This window comes from Oryzias latipes, chromosome 18 (assembly GCF_053564925.1).
Source record: "Oryzias latipes strain Hd-rR chromosome 18, Olatipes_Hd-rR_3.1".
Classification (NCBI taxonomy): Eukaryota; Metazoa; Chordata; class Actinopteri; order Beloniformes; family Adrianichthyidae; genus Oryzias; species Oryzias latipes.
The window spans coordinates 4,874,860-4,896,958 of NC_136254.1; the positions used below are offsets into that span (position 1 = coordinate 4,874,860).

Genomic DNA, 22,099 nt, shown 5'->3' on the forward strand with positions numbered 1-22,099 from the left:
CATCCCAGTAACTGGGAGTACCATTACCAATGTCTTTTGCTTTTTTGAAGTCACATGGCAAGGAAAGCAAAACCTGCATCATGAATAACTAGGCCATAGGAATGCAATAGATACATAAATTTCAATTACTTTCTGAAGTACTTTTTGAGTACTTGGAATATGTTTGTAAATCAGATGGTTTGAAATTTAGAAATATGCAAAAAAAGGATTTTGATTCTTTACTCAATTGCTAACTACAGAAAAAAATGTAAATTTGTAATGCCTTATATGTATTCATGATGCAGGTAAAGAAACCATATTTCCATAAAGTCAGAGGATTGTGACTTAACAGAGATAAAGATGTCACCATCTCTCCCCGTCTCCTTCGCCACAACAACTGACACCAGCATGTATTTAGTTAAACATTTGACGTTTTAATTTAAGTCAGACGTTGTGACTCAACAGAGATAAAGATGTCACCATCTCTCCCCGTCTCCTTCGCCACAACAACTGACACCAGCATGTATTTGGTTAAACATTTGACGTTTTATATCAAGTCAGACGTTTGTGACTTAAAAGAGATAAAGATGTCGCCATCTCTCCCCTTCTCCTTCGCCACAACAACTGACACCAGCATGTATTGAGTTCAACATTTGACGTTTTATATTAAGTCAGACGTTTGTGACTTAAAAGAGATAAAGATGTCGCCATCTCTCCCCGTCTCCTTCGCCACAACAACTGACACCAGCATGTATTTGGTTAAACATTTGACGTTTTAATTTAAGTCAGACGTTGTGACTTAACAGAGATAAAGATGTCACCATCTCTCCCCGTCTCCTTCGCCACAACAACTGACACCAGCATGTATTTGGTTAAACATTTGACGTTTTATATTAAGTCAGACGTTTGTGACTTAAAAGAGATAAAGATGTCGCCATCTCTCCCTTTCTCCTTCACCACAACAACTGACACCAGCATGTATTGAGTTCAACATTTGACGTTTTATATTAAGTCAGACATTTGTGACTTAAAAGAGATAAAGATGTCGCCATCTCTCCCTTTCTCCTTTGCCACAATCATCAACAGTCACTTACATGTGTAAAACGACAAAGAACCCCATCATGATCACTAAAGTATGTTTGTACAACTGTACATTCGACTTTATAGTTTGTTGTTTTTAAGTACACATGATCGATTATCGTATTTTTTAACGTTGTGTTTTCAGAAACCAGTTGAATGAAACCTTTATGTGCCATGAAATCAGTTATTGTCTTAGAGTTTACTAAGTTTTCATTAAAATCACCCATTATAGCAATGGTATCACCCAGGGGCTCCAAAAGATCAACTAATTTCTTAAGGTTCTCTCTAAATAATGAAATGGCATATGATGGTGGACGATACAGAACTGCCACGACTATGTTTGATGTAATAAATCTGTGCACTAAACATTCAATATCTACATTTTGTATCTCTACATGTTCAAACAGGATATTTTCAACGGTGTACATTCCAACACCACCATGTTTTAAGCCTTTAATCACATTCAGTCTAGGATCTACTCCACTATAAGACAGTGAGCGTGGCATACTATAAAAATTATACCCACTGATGTTCAATGCATCAGTTAAAGGTGCATTTGGAAGCCATGTTTCAGTTACAGCTATGCAGTTAACATGTAACTGTTTTGTGCACAAAGCTAAGTCCTTTACATGCCACTGTAAATTTTGCACATTCATGAGGAAAATGCTGAATTCACATGAACTAGAAGTGAGATTTTCTTTATTTATCAGATATTGAGGCATGTTTGCCACATATTCAGAAACTGTTTTGTTACAGTAAATGGCCTGTTCCTTAAAATCTTGAATAATTAAACCAGACAAACTTGTTACGCGGCTTAATGCAACATAAGCCTGCCCAGGAGCAAAAGTTTTTTTCAAAGACACAACAACATTATCAATGGTAAGACCCTGAACTTTATGAACAGTACAAGCCCAAGCAAGTTTTAGAGGAAACTGACGTCTCAGACCACCTCTTCCTGTGACTCGTTCCTCTTCTGGAACAATGGCTACAGAACCTGAGACAAGCCCTGGATGATTTTCATACTGTTTCTTCCGTTGTCTTCCAATGTCTTTATTATCAAAATTCACAAAAACAATTTGTGGAAAGTCAGAGTTTCTATAGACAATATCAGTCACAATTCCACATGCACCATTGACAAGACCATCTGCCACATCAACATTTTTACAGAGCATGACACGTGCATTCTTCCCCAAAAGAAGTCTTTCTGCTAGACAAGTATTGTTAGCATTTGAATGATTACCACTTAGTAACACTTGTCTACCTGTTTCCTTACAATTTACATAATCTTGAGCTTTAATAGTTACATACTCTGGACAGGATGAGTGTAGATGGGTTAAATTATGTTGATTTACTTGACCATTAGTTGGGAAAATATGTAAAGCAGAGCTGCCTTCTCCCGTTTCACGTGACTTCAATTGTTGGATATCACTTTTTAACATTTCAGTACCTTTGCATCGTGTCCTAACTCTGCCGAGTAATTTGGCAAATTCCTGATCTTTTTGGCGTACAATGGTTTCTAGGCAAACAATTTCAAACACACCACACCAAAGATCCATACCCACATTTTCTACATACAATGGTTTTCCTCTCACTGGAGGTAATTGAAAGAAATCCCCAACTGCAATAATACAAACATTTCCAAACAATGCAGAGTTACCAGTTTGCTTTATTTGCCTCAGACGCCCATGAATATATGCTAATAAATTATGATCTACCATGGATATTTCATCAATTATCAAAATCTGTAAACTGCTGTAAATGGCACGTAAAGAATTTAATTTTTCCTCACCCAGTGGTGTGTAAGGTAAGCGGACATCTTTACCAATACAAAAAGTGTTGTGTATAGTACTTGCTTGTACATTAAACGCAGCAATTCCTGTGGGAGCCGTCAACAAAACACAGATGTCATCTACATGACGACAAAGAGGAGACAATAGTCTATTTGATTCATATTTTATTGCTTTAATTAGGTGAGTTTTACCAGTCCCTGCACCTCCTGTTATGAACAGGTGGAATGGTTCTGGCTTTTTTCCCAAAACCTTTTCCACACACCATTTTCTCACTTGGTAAAAAATATCCATCTGAATTTCATTTAAAGAGCGAATTAAAGCCAAGCCATCACTACGAGGCATTTTTGTGTTATTCAGTTGAAAGAAATGGCTATGTTGAGCAGAAACTCTTAAATCAGGAATATCAAATTCCTGTTCATCATCGACACTTTTTTGGTTCTGCAACAACTCTTGACACTCAAGTCTTTCCAATTCTTGCTCAGGGCATAATTCACACCAGGCATCTTCAACTACACCAGCATTATCTATCCCTTGCTGAGCATTAACCAATTTATCACCATCAATTTCAAATTTACTTCTGTTTAATGTTACCACGGACTTTACCAACTGCAGACCTGAATTACCAAGTCTTATCGTGCCCTTATGAAAAAAGTCTTGATACGTTTCAAAACCTTGAGGTTTCAGCTGGCTATCGCTGTAGTATGGCAAAAACAACTGCAGATTGCTTTGATAAAACAATTCAGGCTGTTTTGTTTCAGAGAACTTAACGTAACGTACAACAGCAGGTTGTGTGCGGGTTCTTTTTACAACATATCCAGTGTTGTTGTTCAACTTTATTCGCTTAGCAGCACTTTCATTTTTTGACAACACACGAAATTCGGAAGCAAATACTGCTAAACACATTGAAGGAAAATCATCACTCTTAGGTCTGTTCTTATATCTATCCACAATGTTTGTCATCCACATATCATCTGTGCTAACAGAATGCTTTGATGCTTTTTCTTTAAGTACTTTTAACGGTAAACTCATTTTAACAGTATTTTCACCAACAGGAAGAAACACAACTTTCCGAGAGCACTCTTTCAAATGTGCATTTGTCAGTCTATAAACACTTTCTTGAGCAGATACATCTCTGTTGTGCAAATATGTACTGCCTAATGTTTTTAGACTCTCTTTGGCAGAAGCATTTCCATCCCTGCATGCTTCCTTTTGTGCACACTGCAATAATAAACCCATTTCCTTCTCTGATTTAGAGATGTAAGAAATGATGTACACAACACATGCGTATGCGTCGACAACAAACTGTATATCCATATTAGCATTCCAGCATTTTAACAGTGGCTTGCTATATTGATTAATCCAAACTTCTTTAAGTTGACGTTTCAGCACAACATGGGTTTTCCGAGCACAACAGTTATATGCAGTTTCAAATGTGCTTTGGTTTAACCCAACAGATTCAAACAAATCCTCAACATTGTCATAAGTTGGCCCATCAGTTGAGAGAGCAGCTTTAATGTGTGCAATCAATGCAGAAGCCTCTTTTTTCTTCAATTGCGGTGTCTGTGCATTTTCTTTACAGTTGCAAGACTCTTTCTGTGATAACACACATTGACAAGACTGTGTCTCTTCAGCACTTGTGCTACGTGATATGAATGTACGCGCAGAAGGTGGTCTAGGAAAATTAAAACGACACACAGTTCCTTTTTTTTTACATGTTTTCGCATGTGTTTCAGAGTGTTTTTGCACAGATGTTACAATTTCCAGTAAGTCAATATTTGATGGTAACTCACAAGTCACATAACGATCAATAAATGCAATCACTTCAGCATCTGTATTTCTGTCAATTACAGGTGCATCCTCTATCCAAAACAGGCAATGAAGATGTGGTGAGCCTCGTTGCTGAAACTCCACCCTATAAAAATAATCCTTAATTTTTCCTATAGGACATGCAGGCGACATAAGAACCTCTTTCAGAAAACAATGCCAACGAAAATCAAACATCCGAGCAGCAGTGACAGGATTACGACGCAAAAGCTCACATCTGTCTGCCCATTCCAACTGCTCCACAGTTTCAGTTCTACCTTCGTGCTTCAGAATGCAGGAAAGTAAATTCTTCCAACGCATATCAGCTGAAGAAAATGAACAGAACCATGTGGGGATTCCAAGCTGCCTCACACAAGCCATGAGGTCTTTCTGGGCCGCCTGCCAAAAAGCTGGCGTACCTCTAATTGGTTTTAAAAATCGGTACCCATCATCAAATTCCAACATCCTTTTAATAGAATCATCACTTTTCAACAACTCTCCAGTAACTACTCGTTTATTTTTAAAATTATACTTACCTTTTCTTACTGCAATCGAAACATTTGAAACGACCTTTTCTAATTCTGTCATATATTGGGCAAAAAAAATATATTCCACATTTTGTGCAAAACGACAATCAGCATTAAGAATCCTGTTGTTAAAATATCGTGATAGAGTTAAAGGATGTTGTCTTCCATCATGATATGTTGGTCCACCCTTAGGAAACAACACAGGAAAACACTTAGCCTCATTTGTAATATCGGACAACAACTTCACCGGACTATTGCCTTCAGCGGGAGCTACATTCAAAATGTGATCAAAATATTGATCCAAAGCCTCTTGACCAATGTCTACTGGCATTAGACAAGTGTCCTGGAACATGCAATGCTGCTGTCTATCATGCAGAAGTTCATCTCCTAAAACATTTGAATCGTCAACATTTGCAGTGCATTCAACATCTTTTTCTACCACATCAGATGTTTCTTTACAAAAACCATTAATCCAATCATTATTAAATTTCACGTTGTTATAATAATAATTATGGGTTTGTAAAAACTGTAAAGCCTGCTTAACACGTTCCGTATCAACATACTGATATTCATAATGTCCTTTATAAGTAAGCTTCCGTTTTAATTTCACAGGCACAAGAGAACCCTCAATAGACATGCGTGGTAACAAATAAGTTGTTTGTTCAGTATTTGCAGGAACACAAGTAATAGGTCCATGCACGCCATTCTGTCCACCTTTGGGCAATGCTAACAGTTTCATAAATGGAATATGTAACGCTATTAGATGTTGTTCTAATTGATTTAAACATGCCAATTCCGCTGGTATAGGTTCAAGTTCTAAGTTATTTTTAACACTTTCAGCTGGTACTTTACCTTTCTTGATTTTAGCATGACACGTGTAACAAATCCACAATTTGCTTCTTGATGTTTTCATCCATTCACAATTTTTTGAGCAGTTTGCATTGCAGATATGCAAATAACCAGAAGTGATACATTGATCAGCGATAAGTCCAAGTCCTGCATTACTGTACAACTCTTTTTTACAATGTAATACTTGATGTTCAAATAACAACCTATGACATACACAACAAACAAACCCAGGTCCATCTTTAACTTTATCCAAAAATTGTTTCATAACAACATCAAACTCTTCCAACTGTTTTTTATTCAATTGTCGCTTCAATTTCATCCCATCCAACACACTTTTCCTAAAGTGAGGATCTTGACGATATTTTCTAGAACTCAGTGCTTTAACATTTTCTCTATGAGTAACATTACTCTGATATTTTCTAGAACTCAGTGCTTTAACATTTTCTCTATGAGTAACATTACTCTGATATTTTCTAGAACTCAGTGCTTTAACATTTTCTCTATGAGTAACATTACTCTGATATTTTCTAGAACTCAGTGCTTTAACATTTTCTCTATGAGTAACATTACTCTGATATTTTCTAGAACTCAGTGCTTTAACATTTTCTCTATGAGTAACATTACTCTGATATTTTCTAGAACTCAGTGCTTTAACATTTTCTCTATGAGTAACATTAATCTGATATTTTCTTTTACTCATTTCCTTAACATTATGTTTGTGTAACAAATCAAATTTATACTTGCTTTTACTCCCATTTTTAACACGATGTCTGTGTAAATCATCAGTTCTGTATTTTGCAGAACTACGTTCTTTAACCCACATTTTATGCATAGCATTTTCCCTATATTTATTTTTACTCAATTCTAATGCTCTGGATCTACGCAAAGAATCAGATGCATATTTCCTTTTACTCATATCTTTTTTCTTCTGTTTATGCAGTTCACTTGTTTGATATTGCATTTTGTGGTAAAAAGATCTCCTTTTTTTTAGATACTTTGAAAAGGAAGATTCACCAACTGAATCACAACTAACATTATGTGGTTGAAAAGAACGACATCTTAACAGTGGTTTCTCAGAACAAATACTATTGCTTTTACACCAATTGGCACACCCAATTTTACCACTACAATGAACACAAACAACAACCTCGTAATATTTCTCACCACATTCTCGCAAATAAATTGCTTGATTTCCAAGTATTTTATTTACAGGGTTATACTTTCTCCATATGCTACCATTGTGTACAAAAATTTCTACTCCCAAAACATTTGAAGTAGCTTGAATGTCAATCTCACATACAAAACTGCCAACATATTTCATACGTGACTTTTGAATGTACTCAGACACTGTGGCATATCCTTTCTCCAGCAACTTCATATGAATGTCACTGTTCTTTAGCATAAACTTAACAACAGCCAGTCGAACTCTTCTATGACAATTTTCAGATCCACTAATGACTCGAGAAATAGCACGAAAAAAACTATTGCCATCATTTAATATGACCTCTGTCTTACAAATAGAACCAAGCGTTACATTATTAGTTGGAATGTCTTCATACTGCTTCACAAAATCTAAATCAATATGTTTTGACAACAAAACTGCACTCTCAAACGACAATGGATAAAAACTGAAAGCATTTTCAACTAAATTGTTACTTTGATAAATTTCACTGTTTTGGTGATCATTGTTAACCAATGCACTAAACAAAACTTCATTACAATCACCAACTTCAGACCTGCCATGTTTAACACTCTTGCAATCTCCTTCTGACAGCATTTCTGAGTCTCTTTTGCGTTGCCTCATATTATGACCCAAATTATTTTTTTCCATAGATTTACACAACCCAAAACAACGCTGCTGCTGAAACATTTCAACGCAAGTTACAACTTCATAATGACACTCATTTATATTTTGCAAATATATGCCTTGTTTAGATATGGCCTTACGTTGACAGGCATATTTCAACCAACGTTCATTGTGAAATGTATACACACTCACACCCAAGTAGTCAGCTGTAGCTTGAATTTCAACCTCTGTAGCCCAACTACCAGAAAATCTCATTCTAGAAACATTGAGATATTCATCCACAGACATATTTTCAGATCTCAAAAGAGAACTATAATTTCCAACATTCTTTTGTAAATGTGTGACAACTGCACGTCTTAACTTTATGTGATTTTTCTCTGTACCACTAATAACTTTGGACACAGCCCTAAAAAAACAATTGCCATCGGCTACTATATGATCAGTTTGACATGGAATTCCCAACATATCAACCTCTAGAGGGTTAGAACAAGCAGTGTTTTCACAATGCACATTCAGTTGTTTACACAATGCTTGTGTAACATCAAAATCAACAGGGTAAAACTCAAGTTTCTTTGATGAAACATCAAGAAACTCAACATCCAAACTAGCTTCATTAGCATCATACCATTTTGTCTTCTTTGATTCACGTTGCACAGTAGAAAGCTTACGCTTTCTGTTACTTTCATGCAACGGTAAGGGACCAGTTTGAACATCTAAACTGCACCCGAAACCAAACTGTGACCCAGTATTTAATCCAGTTTTACAATCCTTCTCAAGCACACTTTGTTTATTTTTCTCACTATGATCATTGTCAGTAACAGCAACGGATGCAATTTCAAAAGCCATTTCTTTCCCTGCAAGTGAAATACTCAGGCAACAAATATAATTGTATAAATCATTAAGACTAGGAAGGTACATGATAATACTTCTTCCATTTACATCTGCCATTCCAGTACCACTGCGTGCATGTGAATCCACCACAGCATAATGGCCGTTTTCTGAAATAACAGCACAAGTACTACTGCCTATGGTCAAAAAACATGTTTTATACTTGACAAGCATGTGCTCCAGTCCCTTTTTAAGAGTTATCACTTCACCACTGTCAACAAATTTACCATTACTCACATTAACAATCCCAGAAACGTATTCACCATACTCAAACTTAAATAATTTACCATCAATTTCAGAATCCATGGGCAAATCAGGTACTGACAAAAACTTCAAATTTCCAGGGATGATTTTGTTTTCACACACCGAGGAGTAAAGCTGATCACCAAGAAACACAACATGGTCCAAGTCTGTTGCCTCCCACTCAAAAACACTACGATGCGTGTGTTTAGCCATACTCACCAGGGCTATTGCCATGCACTGCACACCTCTGTTTTGAAGCTGCCGATCTCCTTGATGAAAAGATCCCCTTACACAACGTTCTGTGTCAAATCTGTTACAATTGTTTTCATTTAAAATCACTGAAGATGATTTTTTTTTTAAATTACTGCCCTTTTTTCCAATTTTCAATGTATTTTTGCATTCCATTAACACTTTACATTTATCGCCAACCACAATTTTGTCATTTAACTCCTGAACATGTTCTTTTATAAAACCAGTCTGTCTTTTGCCCAAAACTGACTGATTCACACGTGCATCCTCTGCTCCCAAACCAAATGTATTATTACACCCGTCCCAAGAAGCTTCTTTCACAAACATTGAACTAATGCCAAACCATTCTGCATTCAAAGACTTTTTCAAGTTCCAAATGTGCAACATCAAGTCATTAAAGCAACTGTTGAAGACAGCCACAGATGTTCCAATATTAGAAAACATTCCAGATGAATCTCGTGCACCACAATCAACCACAACAAAATACTCTTTGTGATGAATGACAGCACAAACGAAACCCTGCAAATCCAACAAACACAGATCTTCCTCCATCAGTCGCTCCTGCATCATTTCATACAACAGTGAAAAATCTTCACTCTTTGAATCACCAGAATACACAGGCTCATTGATAGCAACATCCCAAATTCTTCCAAACACACTGAGCTTTTCAGAAACCTTGAATAACTTTTCGGAATTGTTCACACATCCATCACTTCCATTAAATGAACAAACCAACTGCACACCTTCATTTCAAATATTATCAACATCAGCGTCCCTCCATGTACACACTGGAGCAACAACATGGTTGATTGCAGCCACAACACAACATGTAAGCGATGTTGTACTATCACTTGAATTTGTCAATCTTACTTTCATTCCAGAAATCAAAGGCCTCTGTATTTGCTCCAGACAAACACAACCAGAAGTTTTACCTTCTTCCTGAACCTTACACACTTTGGTGCGACGCATATTAAATCCCTTCTTTCGTGGCATCTAAAAAAAAAATAAAAAAATGAAACCACCATTAAAATAAAATTCTCATTTCTATTATGTATACATAAAGCAATACATTTATACCACACAGACAAATAATCAAAAACATAAAATTAAATATTCAGACTATTGGAAAATAGTTATACACAAATAAATGTAACATGTGTCCTATAATACAGTGGTCCCCAACCCCCGGGCCGCAAATAATAAATAACTTACTTTACTTCCGGTTTATTTATATCTGAATCTGAAAGATGTTTTATTTTGAAAAGATGCCCGATTCTCTGTGTGACTGTCACACCCGTCTATGTCACCAGTAATGTATGGAAGCGATTCAGTAGCATTAATAAAAAGCAAAGTTAAAACCAGAAATGCTTTTTCATTTTCAAAAAGAAGCTGCATTTTGTTGACTCAAAAATAAAATGAAAAAACAATCCCCCAAAATGCTTTCTTTTCCTTCCTCAAAGCTTATTCTGTCACTTAATTAAAATGAAAATGGTATTTGACATTTCATTTTCAAGTCGTTCTCTGGTAAATGTGTAGCATAATTCATTTAGAAATGTTTAATTTGACCTTTAAAATGGATTAATAGAAATGCTTTTCTGATTTTCAAAATGAAGCTGCATTTTTTGACTCAAAATTAAAAAGAAAAAGCAATACTTCAAAATGCTTTATTTCCTTCCTCAACACAGCTTATTCTGTCACTTAATCAAAATGATAAAGAAAATGGTGTTTGACATTTCATTTTAAAAAAGGTCCACGGTAAATGTCTAGCAAAATTCATTTAGAAATGTCTAATTTGACAATTAAAATGGATTAACAGAAATGCTTTTTAATTTTGAAAATGTAGCTCAAAATTCAAATATAAAAGCAATATTTCAAAATGCTTTTTCATTTTATACTTCAATCCGCCTATTCTGTGTCATAATTAAAACGAAAATGCAAAGAGGGGATTGCATTTTAACATCCACCCTGCAAAACTTGGAGCAATATTCATTTCTTAAACACATTAGCAGAGGGGGGGTGGGGCGATGACGTCACTGCTTTCTCCGTGTGTACGGCCGCTGTCGCTGAGAGACCTGGTGTGTCTGTGTTCGCATTAAGATCACCTAAAACTGGGTCCTGTTCACAAACCGCTGGACCTGGCCTGCTCAAACCTGGATTCCTGGATCTTAATGCGAGAAATGCAGCAGAATGTTCCTTTAGCTCCCTCTTGAATCAGAAGCTGTGAATCCCAACCCAACTTCTTCAGCGTCGTCTGACCGCACGGATTTACAAACATATGATCAAGCAGAGCAGGCCTTTAATAATAATCATAACAGTAATAAAAGCACATTATGAAGATAGTCTCCTGCAGCTTCACGCTGAGTGAGTGTTTTTGGTCCAACCAGCAACCGTTTAGCATGGAGAAATCTGTCTGTTGATGGAGCTCCAGCTGTCAAACAGCAAATTTAGCTGCAAATAAATTTGTAAATATGTGAGAATTACATCAGTTTTTATTTTGTTCTGGACACCACTGGAAACACAAATTCATATGATGGTTTCTCGGATCATCGTAGCAGCATTTCCGCCTTCAGCGATCGGAGCTTCGCGCTCCGCTATGAAAAGGCAGCTGGCGGTCCGAAGATAAAAAGCTTGTCTGCGTGCGTCAGGAGGAGGACCGCAGAAGACGGACATGCTGCTAGTTAGTCCTGAGAAGCTGTGCAAACTCATCAGAAGTTCACAACCATCACAAAACCCTCTTCTCTGCCACTAACAGTCTGCTCCTGGTGCGTGTGTCTTTCAGCAGGCGGACACACGGAGAAAGCAGTGACGTCATCGCCCCGCCTCCCCTCTGCTAATGCTTTTAAGAAATGAATATTGCTCCAAGTTTTGCAGGGTGGATGTTAAAATGCAAATGCAATCCCCTCTTTGCATTTTCGTTTTAATTATGACACAGAATAAGCGGTTTGAAGTATAAAATGAAAAAGCATTTTGAAATATTGCTATTATATTTGAATTTTGAGCTATTTGATGCAGCTACATTTTGAAAATTAAAAAGCATTTCTGTTAAACCATTTTTATTGTCAAATTAGACATTTCTAAATGAATTATGCTACACATTTACCATGCACCTTTTTTTAAATGAAATGTCAAATACCATTTTCTTTATCATTTTAATTAAGTGACAAAAAAGCTGTGTTGCAGTATAAAATGATAAAGCATTTTGAAGTATTGCTTTTTCTTTTTAATTTTGAGTCAAAAAATGCAGCTTCACTTTGAAAATAAAAAGCATTTCTATTAATCCATTTTAAATGTCAAATTAGACATTTCTAAATGAATTATGCTACACATTTACCATGGAACGTCTTGAAAATGAAATGTCAAATACCATTTTCATTTTAATTTTAATTAAGTGACAGAATAATCAGTGTTGAAGAAGGAAATGAAAAAGCATTTTGGTGGATGGCTTTTTCATTTTATTTTTGAGTCAAAAAATGCAGCTTCATCTTGAAAATTAAAAGGCATTTCTGGTTTTGACTTTGCTTTTTATTAATGCTACAGAATCGCTTCCATAGTAACACAGACCAAGGTGCTCCTCTCAGTCACGTGATAAGTTATCGCTAAAATAAAACCCAGGAGCTAGCAAAATGAGTAAAAAACAAACGTCTTTGGAAAGTTTTTTTTGCATAGGTGAAAAGGCCCAGCCAGGAGACAGAAGAGGAGCCTTCTACTTCCAGAAAAAAATAGCTACATTTTTCTTTTTTGCACCATGAGTGGCAGAAGGGGGGAGGATGATGAGAGCCATGCAATGTTCTATCCATGGGTGTCTAAATTAAAGCTGGGATGTGTGATGTCACACATCTGTTCCTCCTTCTGCGTGGCGTTGCTACAGTAATCCTCCACCAACATCTCAAAGACCTGTCCGTTAACTTAAAAAATGTGCAATCAAGTTTATTGAAACAAGGTTGGGGATCACTGCTATAATAGATTATTAAACACTGCAAATTTAACTTACCTTTACCAAACTCTTTAATGGCTTACAAAACACAACGTTCTCTGGAAAAAACAGCAAACAGCTCCTCTCTCTGTTGTCCAGACAAAGGTTTAGTCACTGGTGTGGAAGATCCCTCAGAGGAAAACTCTGGAGTTACAAATAAAAATGTAAAAGGAAAAACATTTAATTCAAACAAAAATAAATACATAAACAAACTTTAATAGACATGAAATGGTAGATGCTCTCTGGGAGGCTAATCCATAGAGGAGGTCCATTAAAACTGAATGAGGCCTTGCCGTGTGTTTTAACTTTTGGGATAACCAAAAGGCCTGTATCAGAGGACCTCAGGGTCCACAGGGGATCATACATTAAAATCATATCAGACAAATATGAAGGCCCAAGACCATAAAAACATTTATAAACTAATAATAACGTTATCAATCCTAAAGCGAACAGGAGGCCAAGCAGCCATTTTAAAATCTGTGTGTGTTCCTGCAAATATATTCATACTGGCTGCCACACTTATAGATTATATGAAAACATTTATACACAAATAAATTTAACATGTGTCCTATGAAATTATTAAACACTGAAAATTTAACTTAAAACCTAAAAAGTACAAAATAGGTTGGAACTGATCTTCAGTGGAAATACTCACGGGTCGGCACGCGTTCAAAATGTATTATATGTGAACTGCTATGTATTTGATCAATTAGAAAGGAGTTTCACTGGTTAATGTGGTTTAAAAACCGTAAAAACTACATTCGAATATTTAATTGAGAACTACAAAGATGGTGGATAGACTACAAAAAAAACGATCTCTGAAACTGATAGAAACTTGTTGTTTGTCGACCAGTATCGATTCTACATGTCATTTTGTACATTTGTGTCCGTTTAAAAAGAAAATTCGTCGGTTGGTTTGCTTTGAAAAGTCTTTTTAAAATTACGTTCGAAACAAAATGCCCGCCATCACTTCCGGTTCAACGAAGTAAAAGGTCAAATTATTTGCGTTCGTCTAATCAATTTTAAGCAACTTTTACGGTTTTTTATTCAATAAAATTGATAATCAGAAGGTGAGTAGTCGTTGTGGCGATGTAAAAAAGTGTCGATGGTCGATTAAAGTAATGGTTCGTTTACAAGTCGCGGGAAAATTCATAATGGTCGTGACAAACCTCGAGTCAAATTGAAGGCGTCCTCGGCGCAGTGCGTCTGGCAAGGTCGAGTTCTTCTCACTGGGGGTCCTGTAGTCTTCCTTGCTGGTCAGGAGCGTCGAAGATCGAAGTGCAGAGGAAATGAGAAAGTTCTGAAAAGAACTGATTTGCTCAAATTCGGCAAGCTTCAGCGAAATTCTCTGTGGGGTGTGATTCTCCAGTCGTCCAGCAGGGGTCGAGCAGAGGGAGTACTCAGACGAAAATGCCCTGCCTTCAATGGCTTGACCAGCTGCTTGACTTGTGGTTTTTCCCATCATGCATTTTATCGTTCGTATTTGATGAAGTAGATTGATTACATGTTATTGCTTTCATGAAATAATAGAAGTTCTACTTCGTTTAGTTCCGTATGTATGTGTAGAACATTTTATAGTAATTATTTTATTGATCATTAGTCCGTTAGGGAACATTGTAGCTGTTGGGTTTGTGCCCCATTGGCATGAGTTCTCCCATGGACCAATCAGACAGCTCCGTTTTTAGTTTGATCCCAAGGGTTAAAATCTAATAAAATTACATTCCAATCCCAAAGTGGTGGTGTGTTGTCTTCTTTGTGTTATGTCTGTGTTCAAAAAAATGTTTTGTGGGTGATTCTGTTAGATACATCTCACAAGAAACGTTTGCTATTCAGGGGTTGTGACGTCATACTTCCCATGATGCTTTGCTGGTGGGGGAAGCCTGCTGCATGTGAACTTTGTCAAAGAACAACAAAATCTTTTACAGCATAAATACTTAACGGTCACCTGCTACCTAGAGGCCGAATTGTAATCCCTTTGACTCTCTCTGGTGGACTTTTCTTAGAAGTTCAATCGGCTGCTTTATTTAAGTTGAGAAATCTTCATATCTATAAATATAAAGAAGTCTAAAAAATTTTTCAAAACACAACTGCCCTTACAGACAATTAAAAGAGGAGTTGAAATGTATAACACGGTGAAGGAGTTTTTGTGCAGAAAAAGTACCATTAGTAAAGCTGGTAGCAGTGACTGCAGACGGGGCTCCTGCTATGATCAATAGACAAACAGGTTTCATCACTCACTGTAAAGCTGACCCAGACTTTCCAAAATGTCTGCATTACTGCTGCTTCATTCACCAGCAGGCCTTATGTGCACAAGTGATTGGCTCTGGACACATGATGACTCCTATTGTGAAAATCAACACCTCAGCGGCAAAGCAAAACAGCACAGGATTTTCAAGGTGCTATTGGAGGAGATGTCTGCTGAATATGGTGAATTTGAATTTGGTGAATCTGAACTTGCATTTTTGACTGAAATTACTGAAAAACTAAATCACTTGAACTTCGAGCTGCAAGGCAATGGCAAAACTATATTTTATTTATGGAACAGCCTGCAGTGTTTCTTGAGGGGATCTTTTCTGCCAGGAAACTTCAGGAGTTTGACAGACAGGTGACCAGCTGTGCAGCTGTTTGTGTACAGGGAGAGTAACAGGGGTGAAAGGACACAGCCCTGGGGGGATCGGGTGCTTGTGGTCCGAGTATCTGAGACGAGCTTCCCCAGCCTCACATACTGCTGTCTGTCCGTCAGGAAGTCTGTGATCCACCTGCAGGTGGAGTCAGGCACATTCATCTTGGAGAGTTTTTAATACCAAAGATGTATGAAAGACATACCGAAAAAATATGTCTTTCAGTGTTTAACTGGCTGTCTTTGGATTATGCATGCCTGAGTAATGGCCATTCTTACTACTCATCTCTCTGTTCACTGCTTGCTAATTTACATAGCAGGGGTCCCAGCAGGAGGGGGCGGGGTTGTAACACGACTCCTTCAGCAGAGCCAGGCTGAGAGAGGCTTTGACATGTAAGATGTTAGATGTTAGAATGCCAGATGTTAGAATGACCAGTTCATTTTATATCTATGAAAATATTCAGGGAGCTATGGGACATGTTCAGCTTTAGGTCTGTGAAAATTGGTGTCGATTGTTGAAACATAAGTTACCATAAAAAAAATGTTTGTTTGGAGTCTAGACAGATTTAACACAGGTTTTTGGATGAAAAGGATTTTTTATAAATCATCTGTTACACTTTTAAGTCTGAAAAAAATATGGAAGGCAGCAAACACAGATCCCTACCGTTTTTAATTTTTTTGTGCTGATATTTGAAAGATAAGTTATGCAAAAAAATAGGTGTTTGCAGTTTTGCCTAAAAAGACGTTTTCGGACCTTTTTGGATGTAATGCTCTCTAAGATGTCACCTGTAACTTCAATCATTCTGAATTTTTTTAGGAAGCAGTAGCACATAAATGCCTATGAAAGTTGAATTCTTGGTGCTGATAACCTAAACAGAATTTATGCTAAAAATCTTTGTTCAGTCCAAAATTTCATTAAAAAAATCAAGTGATGAAGTTTCTCGTAGACCCTATAGTGTTACATATCAAAGCTGGAGGTTATTAAAGGCATCTAATTCTGAAATCTCAGCTTCCTGAGACAAACGGCTGATTTATAATAAATTTCTATTATTTGGGTGCACATAATCGACCACTTCCTGTTACGCAGGCACCGTCAGGTGTACACCCATGAAACTTTACATGATGAGAGAGGACCCTTCTGAGTATCTCCAGTTTTAATTTCATGCACATCGGACAAAGCAAAGAGAAAATACAGGGCAGAATGTGCCCAATGCAATAACTAGGTGGCGCTATAGAGCTCGTCCAAGATTGTCATATCCATGGGTTCAGAATAGAAGCTTCATCATATCCATTGAATTTCAGTGAGATTGGACAAGGAATGTGCACGTGAGAGCAACTTTTGTGTGCATAGCGAGATGCCCAACTTTGCCGCTCTGTCACGACCACACCCCCGCATTGAAAGTTATGTTTTTTTGTCAGAGTAAACTTCAATGGCTTTTCAACAGGTGGACGTCATTTTCAGGTGTGTCGGCTCATCCTACTCGGAGCAGTGATGCTCCAAGTAAAACATGTCATTTCCTCTTGCCAGCAGGTGGCGCTACACTTTTTCCAGATTTTTTCACTGCAGATGTGTTCAGAGTCAGACTACAATCATGCACATCAATTTTGGATCAGATTGGATTATGCATGGCTGAGTAATGGCCATTTTTCTTTTCATGGCGTGTTTTCGAAACGACCTCCAATTTTGACGCGCCGCCATGGTCACAAACATCCATAAAAACTTAAAAGCTTTGCAATTTAACATCGGACATGTGTCTAGTTTACAAAACCAAAGTTTGGAGTCATTACTCTCAAATCTCTAGGAGGAGTTCGTTCTAGAGCGAGGCCTGCAAATGACCAAAATACAGCAAAAATGACATATTGTCATCAAAATATCAGACTTCCTGTGCGACTGACAGCTTGGTCCCAAGAGACTTTTTTGTAGGTTTCTATCCGATGAACATGCCCTGTTAAAATCAGGTTTGTACTATAAAGCATATGGAGGTGCTCGCGAAAACAAATTTTGCAGGTGGCGCTATCGAGCCATTTTTGTTTACCTATGCCGTTCTCCTATAAAATATGAAATTTTTCGCGACTCCTGATGTGTATACAAAATTTGGTGAGTTTTGGGGTATGTTAAAGGCCTCAAAAAGGCGACGGAAAAGTCGGAAGAATAATAATAATAATAATAATAATAATAATAAACCTAACAGATACAATAGGGTCCTTGCACTCCGTGCTCGGGCCCTAATAATAAACATTCGAATTACAATAGGGTCCTTGCACTCCGTGCTCGGGCCCTAAAAATACCAAAACTACAAAAGATCATCTTTGAAGTTTGTTTTGGCCAACTTCCTGCGCGTTTGTTTTTAACACAACAGAGTGTAGATTCAAGATTGAGATTATTTAGATCATATTAGAGACGTTCAAACTGGGTTAAACTGTTCTATTTTTGGGGTCTGCCTCCGGGACACTTTGTACCACAAAAGACTTCAAAAAGATTCATTTCTGTCATGTGTCACAGTCACTCATCATTTTTACAGCTACATCTATATTTACAAAACTCCAAACTCCAAAGTCCATCTGGATGAACAAAAATACCATTATTCCTCATTAAAACAGGGTTTGAGGTGTGCAGGTCAGTACAGCTAGGAGGACATTAAGAGTTTTTATTATGGTCTGATATAAATAAATAATCTCTCCTCTCCACAACATGCTGTAAGTAAAACTGTTGCATTGCTGTAGAACCCCTGATTATTTAAGAAGAAGAAGTTATTCTGGTATTTTAAAATGTGAAATGCTGCAAAAGACTTTTCTGCCACTGGTATCATTGATTTTCTTTAAAACCTCTTTAAAAAGGTTAAGATTTCCTTTATAGTCAAATTTTTTGACAATTTAAGTACGTTTTTTTAAATATGTATTTTCATGTATTTATTATTAACTATTTAGTTTCTCTCTGATATTTTACAGTAAATCGATGACTGCAGACAATATTGAGCAAGGAATCATTCAGTCACTTCTGATTGGCCGATCACATCTACGCCTGGCAGTTAAAAGTACAGATCTAACTGTCTTCTGTTGGTGAACCTCAGCCGTTTTAGAACATGACTCTTCTGGTGTTTTCTGGCTGTGTGACATGTCTGCTCTTGGGAACAGTGGGTGAGTTCAGTCTATTTCAATGGTTTTGTTAAATTCTTCTCAGATTTTATTCTAAAAGCTGAAAAATTGAACACATACTTTTGTTTTTGTTCACATGTTCCTCAGCTCTTTCTTGGGCTCAGAAACCGTCTGCATCTTTACAGTTTCAATCTGTTCTTGTTGGTGAGGAAGTGACTTTAAAATGTAATCATCAAGGCACTGGGGCAGATATAATTTATTGGTATAAACAACCTCTAGGACTCAAACCACAACTCATGTCTGAGTATTTAGATTTTAGGAAAAATGGATATTTTATAGATGCTTTCAAGAACGATCCACGACTCAAACTGGAAACAGACAAAGACAAACACCACATAAAGATCTCAAATTTGAAAATGTCAGACTCCGCCACCTACTACTGCATCAGTTCTGATTTTTATGGGGTAAAACATCTGGGGGGCTATACTGTCCATGTGAAGGACTCTACTTCTGACATTCATGCTTCAGTGGATCAGTCGTCCTCTGAGAACATCCATGCTGGAGACTCTGTGACTCTGAACTGTACAGTACACACTGGGAGCTGTGATGGAGAACAGCGAGTTTACTGGTTCAAAGACTCTGCAGACTCTCATCCAGGACTCATTTCCACTCATGGAGGCAGGAATGATCAGTGTGGGAGAAAGAACAACACACAAACACACAGCTGTGTCTATGAGCTGCACATGGAGAGGCTGACTGAGTCTCATGCTGGGATCTACTACTGTGCTGTTGTCTCATGTGGACACATACTGTTTGGAAACGGGACCAAGCTGGACCTCACAGGTGAGTTTTACCTCAGTAGAATCCAGTTTGTTGGTGAAAGAATCAAGTTAAATCCATTTTGATCTGGTGTCAGACTCTGCAGCTCCTCTGAACTCTGTGATTCTGAACACTTTGGTTGGATCAATGACCATCATGAGCGTCCTCGTCGCCTTTCTGCTGTGGAAGATTAAGAAGAGCAACGCCTGCACCTCCACAGGTACACAAAGTTATTTCACTGTTCAACAAATGTGTTCTTGAAATCCAACCTTTCTGTCTTTAATAACCAGAGGAAAGATCAGCTGCCCCCTTAAGAAGCACAGAGGTGAGTCTCAACTCTCTTCAGTTCTGATCTGTTATTCCCACAAGATTCACACTCTGATCCTTTTCTGTCAATTTGGTTTCAGGCTGAGAGCGAAGATGCAGAAAACCTCCATTACGCTGCTTTAAATGTGAAAAAGTCAAAAAAAACAAGAAGACAGGAAAACGACTTAAACACAGTCTGTGTTTATGTGATTGTGAGACAACAGAACTGAACCTTTAGGTCAAGGAAGTTTCTTTATTTTGTAAACAGAATGAAAAGTAAAAGACTTTTCTTTGGGTTTTACTTAAACGGAGACATTTAATATTTTGAGAGAATGTAATTTTGTTTGATAGTTTGAAACATGTTCTTATGTTTTGTATTTTCCTTTTCATTTTTATATATAATCTGGGCTCCTTAACTCCAGATGAGGTCAGAAATCAACAATATGAGGCAGAAAGCAGCAGGAAGGGATTATATGTTTTTTAATGAAAATTTAAACATGGAATAACCATAAAAAAGTTTTAACTGAACAACATGTTTGACTTAAAACACCCTCATGCTGTAAATTGTATTATTTTGTGTTTTTCTTTAAATAAAGGCTTTATTTTTGGTTTTTTTAGCAAAATAAACAGCTTTAGGAGTTCACTTTCTGTTCTATCATTTCCAACAGTTACTAACCTGCATGTTTACCGGATTTTCCAGTGTTTCACGTCTGTGACTCTTTCATGTCTTGTCTTTAGATGGTCGTCCTCTGATTCTGCTGGGTTTATTTCTAACCGTCCATCTAGGAGGAATTTTCTTCTCCACTATTACCTTTTTCTGACTATAGAGTGATTTGATGGAAAACTCTGTCATGTATTAATTTCATTTATGTTCTGTTATTTTATGATCAGGATAATCTAGTCTTTTTGGTAAGATCTGGACTGAAATGGATTTCTACATTCAAAACATTTTTTGTCAAACATTTTTTGCTTTTTGTGCAGCAATTTGAGACAAGCTCAAAGTTTATAAATAAAGATGGTTGAAACTTCGTACTGCTCACTAGGGCTTTTATCTGGTTGACCAATTTGGCAGTCTCTCACATTTAGAACAAAAAGAAGAAAACTGAGCCAAAATATTTCACCTGTCAATGCTAAATTAAGGCAATTTTGATGGTTATTTACATCAAAAAGCATTGAGGGGTTAACAAAAAATATGATGCGAAAAAGAAATTAATAAAATGTTAAAACCAACATTGTGCAGTGTCCAAAAGTGAATTTGGAACAGAAGCTGGTCAGCATCCGACCACAGCTCATGATTTTAAAGCCTATATTTACGTCAATACATTAGTTTAATAGACTTTACATTTCAGTGTTTTATTAAGTTAGTTGTAGACTAAAAAAATGAGTAAATTAAAATTAAAATAGATAGATAGATAGATACTTCAAATACTTATTGTGACAGCATAATCATTAACGCTCATGCACACAAAATTATTAGTAAAAAGCAGACTGCCTGACAGTAAAAGTACAATAACTTGAGTACATAAAGCAAATTAGATATGATTGAAAATGAAAGCATTTACAGATAAACTGATTCTATTTCTCTTATTCAGTATCTGTTAGTGCTTAAATGTACTTGTGTCAAATCCATTTTACTCTGATGTGGTTTTATGCTGAATATACGTGAGATAAACTCTAAACACACCAAAATAAATCAAACTGTCACAGACTAAGAAGTTCTTTTACAGTAATACGTTGAGTTCAGGTCAAATGTCAGATCAATATAACTAACAAGAGAATGCCATGGGGTCCATTTTTTCACAGGTAAATGTGTTTGCCTCCAAACAAGTGAGATGAGTGAGCTGCTAAATATTAAGGACCCAGATGCTGGAGGGTCAGTTTCCACAAAGTGGATTTAACATCCAACCCAATGAAGCACAACATGAAACTTACAAAAGATTTCCCAATGTTCCCAAAATACCTGCAGCAGTCACACCTGTGACAGCAAGACCAAACAAACGGACCTGAACAGAATCCAGTAACCATCACAGTGGCATCCAAGAAAAAGTTTCACGTATGAAGAACTGGACA

At 36.9% G+C, this 22,099-nt stretch overlaps 1 protein-coding gene and 1 long non-coding RNA gene across 2 annotated transcripts; one reads left to right on the forward strand and one right to left on the reverse strand.

The window, feature by feature from the left end:
* Positions 1-1,741: 1,741 nt before the first annotated feature.
* LOC144986985 (uncharacterized) lies at positions 1,742-15,852 on the reverse strand. Its single transcript, XR_013650823.1, has 2 exons — positions 14,358-15,852; positions 1,742-13,332 (listed from the first exon to the last, which is right to left on the reverse strand). It is a non-coding gene; the product is annotated as an uncharacterized LOC144986985 (long non-coding RNA).
* Positions 15,853-18,779: 2,927 nt separating this feature from the next.
* On the forward strand, positions 18,780-20,135 carry LOC101157490 (uncharacterized). The gene is made up of 4 exons (XM_078936654.1): positions 18,780-18,946; positions 19,052-19,747; positions 19,821-19,943; positions 20,131-20,135. Exons 1-4 carry the CDS (start codon positions 18,892-18,894, stop codon positions 20,133-20,135), a joined length of 879 nt encoding a protein of 292 aa, XP_078792780.1. The 5' UTR covers positions 18,780-18,891.
* The last annotated feature ends 1,964 nt before the right edge of the window (positions 20,136-22,099 follow it).

What these genes read in the sequence shown, in the direction of transcription:
- LOC101157490 (XM_078936654.1), top strand. Translation starts at nt 18,892, where the DNA reads ATGACTCTTCTGGTGTTTTCTGGCTGTGTGACATGTCTGCTCTTGGGA. An exon ending in TCTGCTCTTGGGAACAGTGG is followed by an intron (nt 18,947 to 19,051) that starts GTGAGTTCAGTC and finishes CATGTTCCTCAG; the next exon opens with CTCTTTCTTGGGCTCAGAAA. An exon ending in GACCAAGCTGGACCTCACAG is followed by an intron (nt 19,748 to 19,820) that starts GTGAGTTTTACC and finishes ATCTGGTGTCAG; the next exon opens with ACTCTGCAGCTCCTCTGAAC.